Genomic DNA, 21535 nt, shown 5'->3' with positions numbered 1-21535 from the left:
AGCCCCAAAAAATAAAGTCTGTCACTGTTTCCACTGTTTCCCCATCTATTTGCCATGAAGTGATGGGACCAGATGCCATAATCTTAGTTTTCTGAATGTTGAGCTTTAAGCCAACTTTTTCACTCTCCTCTTTCACTTTCATCAAGAGGCTTTTTAGTTCCTCTTCACTTTTCCATATGATCCAGCAATTCTACTCCTGGGTTTATACCAAGCAGAAATGAAACATACACACAAAGAAATTTTCACACAAAGACTCATATATAAGTGCTCATTGGAGCATTATTCATAATAGCCAAAAAGTAGAAATAGCCCAACGTCTATCAAAATGTGAATGAATAAACAAAATGTGATATATTCATGCAACAGAATATTACTCAGTATAGAAAAGGGCTTCCCTGGTGGCTCAGACGGTAAAGAATCCACCTGCAATGTGGGAGACCTGGGTTTGACCCCTGGGTTGGGAAGATCCCTTGGAGAAGGGCATGGCAGCCCACGCCAGTATTTCTGCCTGGAGAGTCCCATGGAGAGAGGAGCCTGGCGGCTACAGTCCTTCGGGTTGCAAAGAGTCACATAACTGACCGACTTTCACACACACACACACAGTAGCGGAAAGGAATAAAGTAGTGATACAGACTACAACATAAATGAACTTTGAAAAGAAGCTAGTAAATGGACTAAGTGAAAGAAGCTAGTTATGAAAGGTCACATACTGTATGATTTATCTAGAATTTTCAAAATATGTAAGTCTATAAAGACAGAAAGTAGATTAGTGGTTGCCGGGGTCGGGGGAGGGGAGAATGCAGGGTAGCTGTTAATGTTCTTGGGATGACAAAAATGTTCTAAAATTAGATTATAATGATGGTTCTACAATCTATAAATATACTAAAAACTACTGAATTGTACACTTTAGATGAGTGAATTATCTGGTAGGTGAATTATCCTAAGAAAGGTGTTCTTTTTTTTTTAAAAAAAAAAAAAGGAGTTACCATCCTCTGTAACTGGCCTTTGTATTTTGGTGGTGAAGCAAAATAGCAGGAGACGCAATCCACCGTCTCCTCACATCAACAACAGCCGCTCCTCAGAGAGGGCTTTTAGGACAGTGAGACGGCTTCGTCTGAAACGACAGCACTGGGCCCGTGTCACTCGTGTGTCCAAATGCACAGACCGCACACCAGGAGTGAACCCTCACGTGAACCCCGGCCTTTGGGCGATAATGACATGTTCATGGAGGCTCACCAGTTCTAGCAACTGTGCCACTCTGGTGGGCGATGTTGATCATGGGGAGGCTATGAACATGTTGGGGCGGAAACACTGGGAAATCTCTGCACTTTCTACTCAATTTTGCATTGACTCTAAAACCGCTCTAAAAAAATTAAGTCTATTAGAAACAACGAAAGAGGAGCTCCTCTTTCTTTCCTTCACAACTCAAAAAGAAGCTATTACGTCAGGTCCTCAAGGGAGACTTGGGTCGTCCTCCCCAAGTTCCTCACCACAAAACTATAAAAAAAACCCAAAAAACCAAACTTGTATATCACTAAAGAAACAGCATATTCCCAATTGTAGAGCAATCTTAGAAAACTGCCTACTGTTGCCAAAGACGAATCAGAGTTTGTATATAATCAAACAACCTGCAATCATTTTCAAAGAAATTTTAGTCCCAGATCACTTTTTGCTTTTCAGCGGTTTAAGTTTATGTACTAAGATAGTAATCTCATTACTTAAAATAGTTAAAATTGGAAACAGCACCCTAAACACACAATAGAAGGCCCACATGTGTTACAATGCACCCCAGTTTAGGGACTACTATAAAGCTATTAAAAATCATGTCTTTGAAAACTACTGCCAATATTTATATGCTTACAGGTTTCTAAATTCCTTGACATGTATTTTTTAATAGGGACCTAACATGATGCTTTACATAGATCAGAAACTTAAATATTTATTCAATGAGTGAATGGAAAAAAGAACAGGATTTTTATCAATAAAGCTAATAGCTTAATTTAAACTCAACAGTAGGGTTCTGGCTGTGATGCTACTTTGGCATTTTCTGACTTCACCTGAAGCAAACAGAAAACGCTGATGAGAATGCAATGAGGGCAAACTCCAGTGAAGGAATAAGATAAATTAAATATCTAAGAAGATACAGCAGCCCCATTTCCTCAAAGCTACTTGGAGTGTCCTTCCCACCTACCTGGTGAAGACACCAGCAGCAAGTCCAAAAGTGGTGTCATTGGCTCTTTCCAGAACCTCAGCTTCAGTGTCAAATGATAAAATGGACATAACTGGTCCAAAGATTTCTTCTTTCACACAGGTCATGTCATCTCGGCAATTAGCTGCAAACATTATTTTAAAAACCAAACATCAGTGAAGGAATTATCATTCTGGCATGGAATTATCGTTCTGGCATTCCTTGTTCATAGTAAACAGTGAAATACAGAGCTTTAGAGAAATTTCAATGCAACATTTCCAGTGTAATTATAAATCAGAGCATCCTTCCTGCATGATGAAGAACACTACATATTAAGGAGTCATGGCCTTTGTGTTCATTCTAAATCTACTTTTTTTTAATATTCATCATAAGGACATAGTTAGGGCTTCCCTGGTGGCTCAGATGGTAAAGAATCTGCCTCCAATACAAGAGACCCGAGTTAAATCCCTGGGTCGGGATGGTCCCCTGGAGAAGGGAATGGCTCCCCACTCCAGTATTCCTGCCTGGAAAGTTCCATGGACAGAGGAGCCTGGCAGGCTACAGTTCACGGTGTCTCAAAGAGTCGGACACAGCTTAGCAACTAACACTTTCACTTTTCAAGGACATAGGTAATAAGGTGGAAAGGATATATGTACAAGGACTTCCATCACAATACTCCTGTGACAATAAAAACTAGAAGCAACAAGGTATCCAAAATAGATGGGATGGTCACGTGAGCAAAACACACCCCAATGATGAACTTCTGTGAAGCCTCAGAAAGTAATGTTTTTGAAGAAAATTTAATAAGCAAATGCTTATGATGAATAGTCACTGAAAAAAATACAAACTGTACATATCATCCCGATTTCTGTTAAAATGTCATACAAGATTGACATTTTTTACACTTTTTCACATTTTCTTAATAGCTGTGATAGTAGAAGGAGAAACAGTATTTTTAAAAAGAAAATACAATGTAAAAACATAAACAGAAATAACTGAATGGGTGTTCAGTTAATATGAAAATGTACTTAGGTGATTAATTCCCTATAATGATTAAATTCACACTTGACTTTCTAAAACATACATGTATACCTGAAGAAGCTCATTTATTTAGACGTGCAGTACTGAACCCCAGTGAACTTCAAGAGAATGGTGTTTTTATCTCACTGCGGCTGAAAGACAGCTCATCTCGGTGCTGGCAACCACTGCAAGGAGTGAGACATGCGTCCGTAAGGCTGTGTGATATATGTAAATGCTGAGGCAGAAAAACAGCCTTAGAGGCCTACTATAAATACCAGCTTCACACCAGCCAAAGCTAAAACCCAACTACTCACGTATCTACAAAGATGAGGACTCTAAAATCTCCTAAGAGATAGATCAGAGCTTGTATACACAAAGTAAAAACAGCTCTTTGTCCCTCTGTATGTTACAGTGTACTCTGGGGATACCTAAACTACCTACAAAGGTATATTAAATAATGTTAGGTGGTGATTAAGGATAGTTTATTATGATTGAAATCTCTGAAAACTGCTAATCCATGTATCATTTTTAGGGAAACTGTTAGTCAGAATATGAAATGATTCAAGACAGTTCATCACCCAACTGTCCCAGAATACAGTTTGCCTTAACGCAGGTGATAACAGAGCATGGTGCTGTGGGCAGGATGTTTGGTACGAGAGTCAAAAGGAATGAGGGGTAAAGCTGCAGCTCAAATATGAGAAAAGGAGCGGTTTCTGCACTACACTTCAGCCCCAAATCTAGTAAATGAAGCTAAAGATCGAGCCTTTGCAGTCAGTCTCAAACTTTAATGTGCATAAAAACGAACTGACTTTTTATTTTGTACTGGAGTACAGCCGATTAACCATGCAGTGCAGTTCCAGGTGGAGAGTCAAAGGACTCAGCCATGCATGTACATGCCAAAATGCAGGTCTTGAGGTCCCAGACCCTCAGAATCACATTTGGGGGCCTAGGGCAGAGACCAGAAATCTGCCTCTTTACCAGTTTTCCAAGCGACACTGATACTGTGGACCACAAATCAGGCTTTCACAATCACTAGGATGAAGTGAAGGTAGTTAGCTCCCTGTTCTTTGCACAGAACAGCTTTAAAAAAAAAATTGTTTTCCTAACTGCAAAATACACATTCTCAATTTGAGTCTGTTGTAGTGAGATGGATCAACCTCGAACTTGTTACACAGAGTGAAGTCAGAAAGAGAAAAACAAATATCATATATTAATGCATATTGCTGGAATCTAGAAAAGGTACTGAGGAACCTATCTGCAGGGAAGGAACAGAGGCAGCCACCTCCACGATGCAGACTTGCGGACACAGTGCGAGGGTCGGGAGGAAGGAGAGGGTGGGACGAATTGAGAGACTAGCGTTGACACGCCACGTGTAAAACAGACAGTGAGAGGGAAGCTGCTATATAACCCGGGGGGTGGAGCTCAGTGCTCCGTGATGACCAAGATGGGTGGGGGGCGGGGGGGGGGGGGCATGTGGGAAGGAAGCTCAAGAGGGAGCGGATATATCTATACTTATAGCTGATTCACACTGTGTAGCAGAAATCAACACAACATTATAAAACAATTACCCTCCAACTAAAAATAAATAAATAAACATAATCTATAGAAAATCTGTAATATTCAGCAACGCATCAAGTTTAACGAAAATCACCTTTAATCCAAGCATTTAGAGAAATAAATCCATTATCAACATTATGATGCACATTTTCTGTCCCTTCTCTGTCCCATGCACACATTTGGTTTTTCAGATTTGGGATAATACCATCTACACCATTGTTTAAAACATATTGTCAGAGAAACGCAAATCAAAACCTCAATGAGGTACCATTACACGCCAGTCAGGATGGCTGCTATCCAAAAGTCAACAAGCAATAAATGCTGGAGAGGGTGTGGAGAGAGGGAACCCTCTTACACTGTTGGTGGGAATGCAAACTAGTACAGCCACTATGGAGAACAGTGTGGAGATTCCTTAAAAAACTGTAAACAAAACTGCCATATGACCCAGCAATCCCACTCCTGGGCATACACACCAAGGAAACCAGATCTGAAAGAGACACGTGCACCCCAATGTTCATCGCAGCACTGTTTATAATAGCCAGGACATGGAAGCAACCTAGATGCCCATCAGCAGACGAATGGATAAGAAAGCTGTGGTACATATACACTATGGAATATTACCCAGCCATTAAAAAGAACTCATTTGAATCAGTTCTAATGAGATGGATGAAACTGGAGCCCATTATACAGAGTGAAGTAAGCCAGAAAGATAAAGACCAATACAGTATACTAACGCATACATATGGAATTTAAAAAGATGGTAATGATAACCCTATATGCAAAACAGAAAAAGAGACACAGATGTACAGAAGAGACTTTTGGACTCTGTGGGAGAAGGCGAGGGTGGGATGTTCAGAGAGAACAGCATTGAAACAAGTATACTATCAAGGGTGAAACAGACCATCAGCCCAGGTTGGATGCATGAGACAGGTGCTCAGGGCTGGTACACTGGGATGACCCAGAGGGATGGGATGGAGAGGAAGGCGGGAGGGGGTATCGGGATGGGGAACACATGTAAATCCATGGCTGATTCATGTCAATGTATGGCAAAAACCACTACAATATTGTAAAGTAATTAGCCTCCAACGAATAAAAATAAATGGAAAAAAAATAAAATAAAATAAAAACATACTGTAAGTTTTCCCTCTTCTTTAACAGCTACAAGCTAATTCATGGTATGGATGCTGAATTCACAGCCTTTAAACCTCAGAAGTTGTTTTTCTAGCAAGGGCTAACGATTAAACTGCATCAAATCAAATACCAAGTGTTGAAAAGTGGCACCACTATCAACCTCAGGGACAAAAATCAGCTGAATCTATCTTCAAGATAAGGTGTAAGGAATTATACAGCATAATTCCATCTGTATATAGTTTTTTAAAGCCAAGAAAACTGGCCATATTTTTATAGTAGATACTAACAACAGCAATGTCTAAAACAGTAAGCAGGAGGGGAGGAGATGGATGAGGACAGTAGGATGACCATACACTTGATTGTCCAAACCAGGAAATTGTTCAGACTAAAAGGAAATGCTAAAAATTATTATACCATTTAAGTTTTAATATTAGTATACTGTCTGACAAATTGGTTTTATTATATTGATGATCTAAAAGTTCAAAGTAAAACACACTCTTTACCAAGTTCCTTGAGAAAAGAAACTCATTACTTAAGTTTTAATCAAACGTGAATTTTCCTTTTTTGCAGCACCTTGCTTCGAGAACAACAGGTGTGTACCTAGTTAAGTCCTTGGTAACTAATAACATCATCCAAGAAGAGGAGGGGCAAACAGGAGGCTTCCAAGGTAACAGAGAACTTCTGCTTCTTACATCTGAGTAGTGGGGACACACAGTTTCCCAACCCTTGCCTTACACCATATATACAGTTTATAAATATTTTTTTTTCTGTCTAACATTTAATTCAAACTGTTTAAAAGCACACAAGAAAAGGACATACTTAACACACAAGGTCTCATGTAATATCCATCCTTTAATTTGGGATCTTCAGGTACAAAGACGTCTCCACCACATAACACTTTAGCACCCTGCCAAAAAAGAAAAGAAGAATGCATACTTTATGTTAAACACACAGCCTCAATAGGCATTCTGGAAATGCTACCTGTGTCCTGAACAAATGCCCACTTAGTCACTCTACTGCAAGTACGGGGCAGGATACAGCTCCCAAATGGACATGACCACAGGAGAGGGCACAGAGCAAGTAACCCAGGAGTAACTGCCCTTCCCCTCATCTCATCACGTCTCTACTTGTTTCTTACCTGTTCCTTCGCCACTTTCACAAACCCGAGGACTCGCTCCAGGTGTGGCCGGTTGATGAGGGGACCCATCCTTGTATCTTCCAGAAGTGGATCTCCAATTTTTATTCTTTGGGTCTGTTTCACCACTTCCTCTGTAAATTGATCAAGAATGTCCTTTTGCACAAATACCCTTGTACCATTACAACAAACCTAAAAAACAGACACAAATTATATGTAAGTAAGGGGTAAAAAGCTTCCCCAATGGCTCAGCAATAAAGAATCTGTATGCAATGCAGGAGACACAGGGGACATGGATTCAATCCCTGGGTCAGGAAGATCTCCTGGAGGAGGAAATGGCAACTCACTCCAGTATTCTTGCCTGGGAAATCCCATGGGCAAAGGAGCCTGGAGGGCTACAGTCCACGGGGTCACAAAGAGTCAGACATGATTGAGCGCAGCACAAAGGGGGAGAAAAGGAAAAGGGAAAAAGATCCAGCAGCTTTAAATTTAAAAGAAACAGGGGACTTCCTGGTGGTCTAGTGGTTAAGACTCTGTGATCCCAATTCAGGGGGCATAGGTTCAATCCCTGGTCGGGGAACTAGATCCCACATGCTGCAGCTAAGACCCTGTGCAGCCAAAAAAAAAAAAAAGAAATTAAAATAAAAGAAACAGTATACTGTCTTTAAAAGTTAGTTCCATTTCTAAAAAATTATCACCATACTGAACAGGATCACACATGTAATTGAAGGGAGGCCACCCCACACACAAACTCTCTGCCCCTTGAAATAAAAGTTAAGCCTTTGTTTCTGTTTAAATTTCCTTAAGACAATTAAGAGATCTACATGATTCATAAGACTTCTCCTATTTTCTCATCTCAGGTGCTCAATTTGGTTGTATATTTTGAGAACAGGAGGTTAAGAGTAGAAGGAACTAAGAACTGAGATCCCATATCTCTATTATTTAGAGTCAAATAAAAATCTAGAGCATTTCATAGTCAATGTTTGTCTCTAAAATCCCAAATAATGAGGAATTCCCTGGTGGTCCAGTGGTTCGGACCCCATGCTTTCACTGCTGGGTTCCAGGTTCAATCTTTGGTCAGGGAACTAAGTAAGATCCTACATCCTGTGTGGTGCAGCCAAAAAAATAAAAAATAAATTAAAAAATAAGATCTCAATTTAAAATAAAGTGAATATCATAACCATATTGAAGGGGGTGGTGAAGGAAGAACTGACCCATTAATTTCTGAACACAAGAGTTTAACTATATACCCTTAGGCTAAAACCAAAAAGAACTATAGAAAGAAGGTTGCAAGCTAGTTAGGAAGGTTTATTTTTCACAGTAATGCAAGTACAAATCTGAAACTATTATAAACATATTCTAGGACTGAGCAATTACATGTATTGTCAGTAACTGATGCTAAATGTTTCACTATCAGAGAAAGAAATTATGAACATGGAAGGGAGGAGGCTAAAATAAACCTTGCAACATGGGAATGATTGGAAATATCTGTATAAATGTATAGTTATTAATCAGACAGATATAAATAGATATGTGTGTGCATACATACACATATGCCAAATATCAATATGTATTTCCTGGCTCTGGACTCTGAGAAGACACAGAAGCAATAATACTCCAGCAGAAACAAGTACATCTGGCACCCAGATCTTCGTTTCTAAAAACCATTTACCATTAAATGGAATCAAGTCTTCTTAGAGAAATAGCTTATTCCAGAGTCCCACCACAGAAGGCACAAGATGTGTTTAGAACACCTTGCTATGCCAGGAAGTAAAACAGTGCTCAGAGAATAATGGGGACATATCAAAAAGTCACAGAAAGAGGCTCCCGCCAGCAGAATCTTCAATTATTTGAGCATCAAAATAAATAATAATAGTAACTCACAGACTGAGGTAAGAATCCATAGGTTCATGCTGATAAAAGTAAATGAATGAAAAAAACAAACTAGGGAGATGGAGGAAAAAGTTCTTTCCTGCAATAGGCAGTAAACTAAATAAATGTCAAAAGAATAACAGAATTGGAAAATCACCACTTGGTGACCACCAGAAAAAAGGTTCGAGGGAACATCAAAGGGTGCTAAAACTAGTTTGATAAGGAACAAGGTAGTCTCACTTGATCTACTATAAGACACTTATTAACCTCAAAGGAAAAAACAGCAACTTCACTGTAAAGACCCACCTTAAGTTGGGTGATCAAAGTCGACGACACCACTGTAAAATACCATTATTTGTGGTGTTTTACCAAAAATCCATAAACTAAATCCAATTTAAAAAAACAAAACTAAACAGACGCAAAATGAGGAACATTTTACAAAATAAATGGGTTGATTGTTTTAAAATGTCAAGGTATTGACAGATCAGAATGACTTTAGAACTATTCCAGATTAAATGAGATTAAAGAGACACCACAAGTAAATGTAACACATCTTCCTGGATTAGATCTTGAACCAGCAAAAAAGCAGCTGTTTCTAAAAGGACATTAGTCAAACAAATGCAGAAATCTGAATAAGGGCTATGATTGAATAACAGTACTGCATTAACACCAAGTTACAGATTCTACTAACTGTATTGTGCTTATTTAAGAGAAGGCAATAGGCTTCCCTGGTGGCTCAGAGGGTAAAGCATCTGTTAGCAATGCAGGAGACCCAGGTTCAGTCCCTGGGTTGGGAAGATCCCCTGGAGAAGGCACTTTCAGCCCACTCCAGTACTCTTGCCTGGAAAATCCCATGGACGGACGAGCCTGGTAGGCTACAGTCCATGGGGTTGCAAAGAGTCGAACATGACTGAGCGACTTCACTTTCCCTTTTTTTGAGAAATACACACATGAATGGAGAGGTTAGGGATCTTCCGTTTGCAACTTTCAAACAGTTCAGAAAAATATAGTAACATGCATATGCATGCACAGACAGTAAGTGAGAAGTGAAAGTGTTAGCTGCTCAGTCGTGTCCAACTCAGGTCTCCTGAGTTGACTGAACCCAGGTCTCCTGTATTGCAGGCAGATTCTTTACTGTCTGAGCCATCAAGGAAACCCATGCAAAGACAGACAGAATGGTAAATGTGATAAAACGTGAACATTGAAGAACCTGGTTCAAAGGTATATGAGAATTCTTTGTATGATCTGTGCAACTTTTCTGTAAGTCTGAAATTATTTCAAAATAAGAAGCTTTAAAACACGCTGTGGGAGGTTCAAAAGGGAGGGGATATATGTATACCTATGGCTCATGCATGTTGAGGTTTGACAGAAAACAACAAAATTCTGTAAAGCAATTATCCTTCAAAGTAAAAAATAAATAAATTAACAAAAAACCAAACACAGGCTGTGACGTGAAAGGCGCAGACACCCTCACACCCCCTTCAGGGCCGGGCACACACCTCGCCTTGAGTGAGGAAGTTGGCCATCAGCGCCCCCTTTACAGCGTTCTTCATGTCACAATCCGAGAAGATGATGAGCGGAGACTTGCCTCCAAGCTCCAGGGTAACCGGTTTGATTCCTTTAGCAGACATCTCCATGATCTTACAGAACAAGAACAAAAGCAGCGAGAAGTTTAACACCCATGAGATTACATGCTAGGTTAACCAGACCGTGACCCTGAAAAGTCGTGTTGAACTACCTGTGACCTGCCGTCTTGTTCCCAGTATACTCTGTCCTTAGTCTACTTGAAGTGTTCTTTTCCAGAACACTGAAGAGCATCTACAGAATTGCATATTCTTAAGAGGGAGTTCATTTAAGACAACCTATCAATTCATCTGTCATGAGCAGAAATTCTTTTGTATTGCTGTAACTGTGTTCCAGGCTGACAGAACTCAGAGCACAAATTAAGGTCAAAACGATGAATCTGAACACACTGGGAAAACACCCTTTATTCAGAGGCAGCAGCTACAGATGAGGTTAAGTCACCAGAGAATCCAAGTGGCAGCCCAGGGTCTGACCTCTCAGACACAGGCAGAAGACGACTCCCATCCCCAGCTGGCTGTTCTAACTACTCCTTCCCACTTCTCAAGTCCACTTCAGACCTTGGCCCAATAACACGTACAGCCTCCCTGCCAATGCTAGCCAGGTGAAATCAGGATAAGCCTCCAACACATACTCTGGGGAGGGCTGACATGGCCACATCTAGATGCCACAGCCAGACGCCCCTACTGGTTTCGTTTTCACCTTTGAGCCGGTGGGCACACTTCCAGTGAAGGAGACTTTGGCCACATCACGATGCTGACACAGAACCTGGCCTGTAGCAGCCCCTCCTTGCACCACGTTGAAGAGCCCAGGAGGGACTCCAGCCTCGGTATAGATTTCAGCCAGCAGCAACACCGACACAGGCGTGAAGGGAGAAGGTTTAAAGACCATGGCGTTACCTGCATCACCGAGACAAAAATACAGAAAGATTTTTAAGACTGAAGATCCTCTGAAGACAGGACAAGGAGGACACATCAAGAACAGCTCCAACTGAGAAATACTGCGTGATAACCCTTATACGCGGAAGCTAAAAAGAAATGGTACAAATGAACTTATTTATAAAATAACAGAAACAGACTCACAGACTTGGAAAACTAACTTATGGCTGCCAGTGGGGAAGGATGGAGGGAAGGGATAGTTAGCAAGTTTGGGATCAACATGTACACACTGCTCTATTTCAAACTGATAACCAGCAAGGACCTACTGCAGAGCACACGGAACTCTACTCACTGTTACATGGCAGCCTGGATGGAAGGGAGTTTGGGGTAGAATGGATACATGTATATGTGATTGGCTGAGTCCCTTCACTGTCCACCTCAAACTATCACAACACTGTTAATCAGCTGTACGCAATATAAAATTAAAAATGAAAAAAAAACAACTCTAATTGTTTCCTGTTTCCCATCAAATGCTAGGCGAAAAAATATTATTAATAAGTGAAAGTGAAGTCATTCAGTCGTGTCCAACTCTTTGCGACCCCATGCACCACGACCTACCAGGCTCCTCTGTCCATGGGATTTTCCAGGCAAGAGTACTGGAGTGGGTTGCCATTTCCTTCTCCTATTAATAAGTAAACCTATCTTGTTTTTCCCTCCTTAGTTTCTCTCATGAAACAGACCAAGCCACACTTGCAATGTCTCAACTACTAATACCTTTTATACCTACAGCTTTTCACATGTATTAACCTCATTTAACATTTGCAACAGCAGTATGAAGTAGGCATGATTAGACTCATTTTATAAAAGCTGAAACTGAAGACAGAAAGGTTAAGTAATTTGATGAGAGTCCGCAAGGCTAGTAACTTAATCCTATTTCTCCTCTATCACAGAGAAATGTGCAAAATGAACATGAAGCAACATCAAGAAAAAAGCTGCATTTCAATACAGTGTCTTAATACTAGAGCTCTTTTAACCTGAGAGCTTTTTCTAAGACATAATGTCTTCTTTACCCACAGATTCTTCTCTTTAAATAGTGTAAGAAATCTTTTTGTTAATCAACCAAAGCTTCTCTAATGGAAACCTTGTCTTTCTCTCTTAAGACACAAATGAAGAAGTTGACCTTCTGCTTCCTAAATGAAGTCAAACTCCCAAGTGCTACCTGCTACACACAAATTGATGCTCAGAATTCTAGTCCATAAAGGAAGAGAACTTCCAAGTAGCACAAATCTAATTCATTTGACAGTAAAAAAATAATAATAATAAAATCTCCAAGACCAAAATTAACTTTCTTCCTTCCCATAAACAAAAATAAATAAAAATGGGAATAATGTATAAGCTCAAAGCTCCCCAGGGGGCAGGGCAGGGGTGAAATCATGCCAGGGAGAAAGGGTAGCTCGCAGGCGGAAGAGTAATCCATTCTTACCACAAGCCAGAGCCGGAGCCGACTTCCAGCAGGCGATCTGAAAGGGGTAGTTCCACGCTCCGATTCCAACACACACCCCTAGTGGTTCCCTTCTGGTGTAGCCAAAGGACCCACCGGGGAGCTGGATGTGCTCGCCTGAGGGGACAAAGAGGACAGAGAACAGTGTGGGGCCGCCTGTCCAAGAGGTCCCCAGCACCTGGACTCCCCCTGGCCTCGTCAGACCACCACCTCCATCCCCCAGCCCCTGGGCTCACTGTGCCTCCGGTCTTTTGTTCATTATAGTTATTCTTACACTGCTTCTGCATGTTCTCTCCACATAAAGAATCCTTATTATCCTTCAAGCTAACGTTCTTTCAACTCAATATAATCCTCTAAAAACTTACCAAGCATCCACTACATAACTCAGATGAAATGGAACAGAAATGGGGAAAGACTTGGCAGCTAAACAGTCCAAGGACCCTGAACCTCAGCCTTCTCACTCCCCACTGACCTCCTGAGCCTGGCTAACCCAGCCAACATGTGAACTGATGGACACTTCCTAGACAGTAAAAGAAAATTTTTTGCTGAGTAAGTAAAACTAATAAATATGATGTACTCACTGAGTCTTGCAAGAATTGGTTTTTCCACAACCTTGTCTACACCTCAGCTAAAAGGTTAGGTGCTTTATATATTGGGTTGGGCAAAAAGTTTGTTCAGGTTTTTCTACACAGTGTTACGGACTGTTTTCCATAACACTGTATGGAAAAACTACAACCCAATACATCATCTCATCTAGTCCTTCTAATAACCAAGAAGATAGGGACGACCTTCCGTTTAAATAAAGATACAGTAATTCTCAGTGACACCCAGGTAGAGAGTGTTAAGTCCAAGATTCTAACTCAGGTCTGTCTTAATTCCAAAATCTGTCCCCTATTCCTCCAGGCTCTGCTCCCCGCTTCCTTTAAGCTGGGCTTACCGGCCATGGACCCCGCCAAGCCTGCATAGTACTCCAAGCACTGCCAGGAAGTGTCAATGTCCCAGCGGGCCTCAAAGATGGACTTCCCATTGTTGATCGTCTCCACAGTGGCAATGTCATCCCTCCGTTCCTTTGGGCAAAACAGAGGACCAGACTGAAGACAAATTACCATACACCTCAACATATTCAACAATCAAAACAGAACACACTGCCTAATTTTTAAAAACAGGAACAGCTTGAACTCCCAACAAAAAGGAATGGCTGTGACATCTGGAAGAGATGAAAGTTATTGCTAAACAGTACCCTGTTCTCCCCATCAAGTAAGTGTCACAGATACAGGACCAACACCTCATCCCAAGATTAATTAGAAAAGGACTGTTTTGAGAAATATTATATACGTACTCTTACACAAATATGTACAGATATTTGTGCATGAGGTTTTCCTGGTGGCTCAGACAGTAAAGAATCTGCCTGCAATGCCGGACACCTGAGTTTGATCCCTGGGTCAGGAAGATCCCCTGGAGAAGGGAATGGAAACCCACTCCAATATTCTTGCCTGGAGAATTCCATGGACAGAGGAACCTGGAGGAATGCAGTCCATGGGGTCGCAAACAGTCGGACAAGACTGAGCGACTAACACACTGCAAGTATACAGTAAGAACAAAGAATCCTTAGGAAAACTGTACAAAACAGCCAAATACACATCACCACAAACGGGTTTAATTGACCCAAAGAAATGCAGCATGCCAAAATCACAAGATAATTATTTTCTGATGCTCATTACTCATTAATTGTCATTTCAAATTCTGTTTCCAGATGTAGGTTACACAACTTAGAGGTACTACAGATGGCCCAAAAATGAACAAAAAGATTTTGGAAATTAGACCTGAAAAATTAAATAATGTGCCCAAAGGAGATGAAAAAATTGAATATGGGGGTTTCCCTGGTGGCTCAGTGTTAAAGAATCCACCAGCCAACATATTAGGTTGCTAGAAAAGTAACTGCAATTTTGGACCATGCATTTTAAATCACTATAACTAGGCTCACATACATCTTTACTAATCAAAATAGGAACCATGACAATCAACACATTTTTGCCAACAAGAAATAAGCTTGTTTATTCTTGTGGCATAAAAATCCATGCTTCAGGATTCAACAAACTCCTGGAAAGCATTTTCTGCTTCCTGCTGGTTGTGAAAGCATCTTCCCTGCAAAAAGTTGTCAAGATGCTTGAAGAAGTAGTCATCAGTTGGCAAGAGGTCAGGTGACGATGGCAAATGAAGCCCAATTCTCTCAACTTTTGAAGTCTGTACAACTTTTAGTTGTACAATGTGTAGCCGGGCATTGTCATGGAGAAGAACTGGGCCCTTTCTATTGACCAATACCAGCTGCAGGCATTGCAGTTTTCAGTGTATCTCATCAATTTGCTGGGCATACTTCTCGGATGTAGTGGTTTTGCCAGGACTTAGAAAGCTATAGTGGATCAGACCGGCAGCAGACCAGCTAACAATGACCATGACCTATTTTGGGTGCAAATTTGGCTTTGGGACGTGCTCTGGCGCTTCTTCTTGGTCCAGCCACTGAGCTGGTTGTTGCTGGTTGTCATATAAAATCCACTTTTCATCGCACATCACATTCTGACCAAGAAATGGTCTGTTGTTGCACAGACTATGGGAGGACAACACTTCAAAACGACGATTTTTTAAAATTTTTGGTCAGCTCATGAGGCCCCCACTCATCAAGTGTTTTCACCTTTCCAATTTGCTTCAAACACCAAATGAACATAGAATGATCAACTTTGAGTTCTTGCACAATTTCTCGTGTAGCTGTAAGAAGATCAGCTTCGATAATGGCTCTTAATTGGTCATTGTCATCTTCCGATGGCCAGCCACTATGCTCCTCATCCTCAAGACTCTCATCTCCTCTGCAAAACCTCTTGAACCACCACTGCACTGTATATTCATTAGCAGTTCCTAGGCCAAACACGTTGTTGCAAGTGGTCTCCACTCCTTTATGACCCATTTTGAACTCTAATAAAAAAAGTCACTTGAATTTGCTTTCTAACATCATTTCTATAGTCTAAAATAAATATAAAATAAACAGCAAGCAATAAGTCATTAGCAAAAAAAAAAAACACAAAGAGAGAAATGCACATTGAAATGATATATAACATAATCACATTTAAGAATGTAATCCAGGATCAAATGGCAAAGTTCAACAATGCAAAACTGCAATTACTTTTGCACCAACCTGTGTCTCCTAGACACAGGTTCAATCCCTGATCTGGGAAGATGCCACATGCCATGAAGCAACTAGGCCTATGCGCAACAACCACTGACCTATGGTCTAGAGCTGGGGAGCGGGAACTACTGCGTCCACGTGCCACTAACTACTGAAGCCCATGCGCTCTGGAGCCCATGCTGTGCAATGAGAAGCCACTGAAATGAGAAGACACCATGCTGCAGCAAAGCAACCCCAGCTCAGCGCAGCTGGAGAGGAGTCCTCATAGCAACGAAGATGGAGCACAGCCAAAAGTAAACGAACTTATTTAGAAAATCTGAATATGTAAGAAATAGGCATTTGCTATTACAGATCCGATTTTAATTAAAAAAACAACGTGGTCAAAATCTGTACATAAAACATGAATTGAAGAACTGACAAGGAAAAGATACATCTCTTACTAAAAGTGACAATCAGTATGGCTGACCAGAAGCAAAATGAAATGGCAACAGAAAGTAGCACAAGTGTCTAACACAAGTGTCTAACAGGTGCAGATCTCAGAAAGCATAGACAGATGAAATACGGGAAAGGGAGCTTTGATAATGATAATTGGACAGGGTCGATTTCTACAAAGACCGGTGGTATGAAGTGCTTTGATTCGTTCATTCCACATTTGTTGGATTCCAGAAAAGATGACAGAGTAGGACTTGAGCTCACCTCCTTCCAGGAAAACACCAAAATCACAACTAACTGCTGAACAGCCATCAACAAGATCAGAATCTACCTAAAAAGCTATTCTGCATCCAAAGACAAAGAAGTCACAAGATGATGGGGGGCAGTACACTGGTAATCTAGTCAAACCCCATACTCCCCAGGTAGGTGACCCACAAATTGGTAGATAATTATATTGCAGAGGTTCTCCCACAGGAGTAAGAGTTCTGAGCCCCACGTCAGGAACCCCAGGCTGGAAGGCTGGCATGAGGAGGAGGAGCCTCCAGAGCGTTTGGCTTTGAAGACCAGTAGGTCTTAACTATAGGGACTCCACAGGAGTGGAAGAGATAAAAACTCCACTCTTGGAGGATGCACAGAAGATCTCATGCACACCAGAACCCAAGGAAAAAGCAGCAAGTGACTCCACAGGAGCCTGGGTCAGACCTACTTGCTGGTCTCTAAGTATCTCCTGAGAAGGTGGAGGGTGGCTGGCTTTAGTTTACAGTGGGGACGAGGACATCAGTGGCAGAGGTACCACAGAATACTCACTGGCATGAGCTCTCCTGAAGGCTGATATTTTGGCACCAAGACCTGGTCCCCCAACAGCCTATAGGCCCCAGTGCTGGGATGCCTCGGGCCAAACAACCAACAGGGCGGAAACACAGCCCCATCCATCAGCAGAGAGGCTGCCTGAAGGCTACCTGAGCCTAATGCCACCTCTAGACACATTCCCTGACACGGCCCTGCCCACCAGAGGGATAAGACCCACCAGTAGGCAGGAACCAGCCCCTCCCCGCAGGAAGCCTGCACAAGCCTCTAAACCAGCCTCATCCATGAGGCGCAGATGCCAGGAACAAGACGAACAACTCCCCGGCGGCCTGCAGAATGGAGGCCACAAACGCAGAGACTTAGACACAGGAGACAGCAGAGAAGTATGTTCCAGATGAAGTAACAGCATAAAACCCCAGAACAACAATGAAGTGAAGTGCAGCTGGACAATCATTTCACACTTTTACTAAGAAAAAGAAGGACAGATCCAGTTTCTTCCTTCAAGGAGCTCACTTCTTAAAAAGGAAGTTAGTAAGTTCTAAACAAATTCTGCAATTACTGAATAGACATGTTTCTTCAGACAGGATGACTTTTTTACATACAAACATAGTCTAAATTAAACTGCCTTTCAAACCAACAATTTACCTTCTCTTCCCTGATTCTATACTCACCAAAACAACTTTTTAACAATTAATTTGTTTCCCAGTTACTGATACTGGAAAGAGGGTACCTAGGAAGACAAGAAACCATCAGTTCTGATGTAACAGTTCTTTAAACAGGTGTGAATCATCCCACTTCTCTGATGTATTGAGTATGATCAATGTGAAACACATTTTCAAAAGGCATGATCAACCACAAGTGACTTAAACTTCATCTCTATAATGCAAGAGGGGAACTAGTCCCTAAAAAGGAAGCAGGTCCCAGTTCACTAACCAGCATAAACACACTGATGAAATCAGTATGTTACACCTCAAACACATGAAGAAATATTAAATTGGCAAAAGTGAAATGCTGTTGTCTTCCACATTAGTACAAGTGTGAACAGACAGAAAGTAATCTGTGGCTATTGCTGAAAAGCCTTGGAATATTTACTAAGAAAGGAAGTTTCATTAAGATTTTTTTTTCCCTTTGGTAAAGAATGGACAGGCAATTAGTTTTGAGGACTGTTTCAAGGTTTCAACTCAAAGGGAAAATTCAATCTATTGGCTGGCCTTTTGAAATTTTTCCTGTCTTATTCCAGCATCCTCTATCCTCATGCAAAAGGTTATTTCTAAAAAGCCACTATGGGGCCTTCTGACGGACCTTACAAGGACCATAAAAAAGACCCTGATGAGACCACCAAGCAGTCCCAGCGAGTCTCTAACACGTAACACTGCGTTCAGGGAGATGGGGGTCCTTCACCCTCGTGGGGTAAGGAGGGCAGACGGGGAAGGGGAAACAATGCAAGTTCCCTGCCCCTTCTAGGTGCCAGAGCCACCATAAAACAAAACTGTCCACCATGAGAATGCACTGCTACAAGCATCTCTTGGGAAACATGTGCTTCATATCTACCCCATCCTTCTCTCGGCCACCCCGCTTCTCATGTGACCTGACCACGGGTCCACTGGATGAAAGGGAAGAAGAAAAGCCCCATCCCCCTCCTTCATTTCAAACTGCCAAGCAAGCTTAAGTGTCTAGCTTTTATAAAAGAACCGCATGAGCAAAGACACGCCCATTAAACCTTAATAAGCCTGAGCCCCTGCTTGCTTCAAGAGGCAGAGCTGAGCAAAAGAGTGCCTGAAGACAAGTGCATAATCTACACATGCAATCTTTTCTATATGTAAATAGTGTTAAAATACATTACAGTTTTAAAATACATTTTCTCTCTCCTTTTAAAGCTACATGACAGTTACTTTCCTAAGGAGGCTCCAACTTAGAAATGATTGGCACCTACCATTAAGATCTTTAAAATGTGATAAAAAGCATCAAAAGATTCAAAGTGAAAAGGGAAACGTAAGACTAATACACATACAGAAAACTGTTCATTTCACTAGGAGTCAATGGGCTTCTGGCTAAGGTAGAGTAATAGGGATCAGATTTAGGTTCCATCCTTAAGCAACTAAAAATACCAGATAAAGTACACAAAACAACAATTTTTACAAAACAACAATTTTCACAAAACAGCAATTTTCAGACACTGAACATTGGACAGCTCAGGACAGTGATCCCTGGGAGAAGGTAACAAATGAGGTGAGCCTTACTTGTGTTCTTGCCTGCTGCCTGGAAAGAGTCTCTATCAGAGAGCCAGTAAGAGGGCCTTAGGTGGGGCCCAACAGACACTCGGAGTTGAGGAAACAGGTTGGGAGTTCAAGGACTATGTGATGGCTACAGTATTTACTCTAGGTACAGGAGAGAAGAGAGCTGCACAGAAGAATCCCAGAGATCCCCCTTAAGCCTTCATCTGAGAACTGGTCAGTGTGAGGACACTACCCAAGGCTAGGAAAAAACTAACCAAGAAGGTGAAAAAAAAAATCCCCAGAACTCACACAGGGGCATGAATAGTTCATCTGCCCACCAGCCACGTTAAGAAAAACCTCACTAGTACACAGAGCATCAAGCTAGGTATTCAGAAGGGTATTCAATAGTGGGGGAAAAGTAGGTGTTCTGATCACACCTAACAGAGCACAGAAACAAGTCTTGCAAGGATCAAACTAATTCCAAGTTAACTTCACTGTGTCCCAGAGCAAAGCTCATTAATATGTTTTAAAGTACAAGAATATTCAGCATCCAACACATAAAATTCACAATGTCTAGTGATCACAAATTACTAGACATGCAAAAGATAGGAAAGTTATATAACATTTAACCAGGAGGAAAAAAAAACAGTCATGCAAAACAGGAAAGTTATATAACATCTAACCAGGAGGAAAAAGTCAATCAATAGAAACAGATCCAGAACTGGCAGATGTCACAATTAGCACATGGGGATATTAAAAGTTATTATTACTATATTCCATGTTTTCAAGAAAGTAGAGGAAAACACGAACATGTTAAGGAGCAACATGGAACAACAACAAAAAGACTCAAATTGAACTTCTAGAGATGAGAAATACACCAGATGGGATTAACAGCAGACTAGACACCATGGAAGAAAAGGTAGATGAACTTTATGTATAACAATGGAAATTACCCAAAATGAAACACAGAGAGAAAAACTGGGGGAAAAATGAACAGATCATTAGTGAGCTGTAGAATAGTTTCAAGTAGCCCAAGGTATATGTAACTGGAGGCTCTGAAGAAGAGGAAATAGAAGAGTGGGGGCAGAAGAAATATCCAAAGAAATAATAGCCAAAATTTTTCCAAATTTAACTATATATGTACAAATTCAAGAGAAACTTCAAACAAAAGAAATATAAAGAAAACTGCATCAAAAGACAATGAACTTTTTTAAAACTGGTGATAAGAAGAAAATCTTACAAGCAGCCAGAGAGATAAAAAATACTTAATAGAGGGGAACAAAAATAAGAACAGCAGCACACTCCTCTTCTGAAACAAGTCAGGAGACAGCAATACAACATCTTTAAAGTACTGAAAGAAAAAACTGTCAATCTAGAATTATTTTATCTAGAACTCTTTTTCAAAATGAAAGCAAGGACATCCCAGGTGGTCCAGTGGTAAAAAAATCCGCCTGCAATTCAGGGGATATGGCTTTGATCCCTGGTCCAGGAAGATTTCACATGCCTCGGGGCAACTAAGCCCATGCGCCACTCCAGAGCCCACAGGCTTTGCGTACTGAGCCCTAACAACAGCAACGACTAAAGCCTGCAAGCCCTAGGGCCCATGGTTTGTAACACAAGAAACCACCGCAGTGAGAAGCCTGCTTGCTGCAAATACAGGGCAGCCCCTGCCTGCAGCGACTAGAGAAAGCCCACACACAGCAGTGAAGACAGCACAGCCAAAAATACACACGAATTTTAAAACTAATGTAAATACATGAATAATGAAAGTGAAATAAAGACTTTCAGACATACAAAAGCTAAAAGAACATCCCTAGCAAATCCGCACTATAAAACATGCTAAAGAAATCTCTCCAAGCAGAAATAACAATGGTAACATAGACATCTGGGCCTTCCCAAAGGAATGGAGAACACGAGATATGCTAAAATGTGAGTAAATGTAAATGTTTTTATCTCATAGAAGATAATTGTGCATAGTTTAAAAATGGAACAGGCAAGGAACTATAGATCATGATTAACTAGAAAAATCACTGAAAGAA

General features: G+C 41.1%; 1 protein-coding gene across 1 annotated transcript in view; it reads right to left on the bottom strand.

Moving 5' to 3' along the window:
• ALDH9A1 (aldehyde dehydrogenase 9 family member A1) overlaps positions 1-21535 on the bottom strand; it is a 29587-nt gene that overhangs the window by 3875 nt on the left and 4177 nt on the right. The window contains exons 3-9 of the mRNA XM_061120213.1: positions 13801-13930; positions 12846-12980; positions 11187-11383; positions 10403-10543; positions 7035-7223; positions 6716-6803; positions 2192-2333 (exon numbers count right to left, since the gene is read on the bottom strand). Coding sequence (XP_060976196.1) covers positions 2192-2333; positions 6716-6803; positions 7035-7223; positions 10403-10543; positions 11187-11383; positions 12846-12980; positions 13801-13930 — 1022 coding nt within the window. The remainder of the gene's footprint in view (positions 1-2191; positions 2334-6715; positions 6804-7034; positions 7224-10402; positions 10544-11186; positions 11384-12845; positions 12981-13800; positions 13931-21535) is intronic.

This window comes from Dama dama, chromosome 20, assembly GCF_033118175.1.
Source record: "Dama dama isolate Ldn47 chromosome 20, ASM3311817v1, whole genome shotgun sequence".
Taxonomy (NCBI): domain Eukaryota; kingdom Metazoa; phylum Chordata; class Mammalia; order Artiodactyla; family Cervidae; genus Dama; species Dama dama.
The sequence above is the reverse complement of the archived record's forward strand: the minus strand, read 5'-3'. Positions and strand labels throughout refer to the sequence as shown.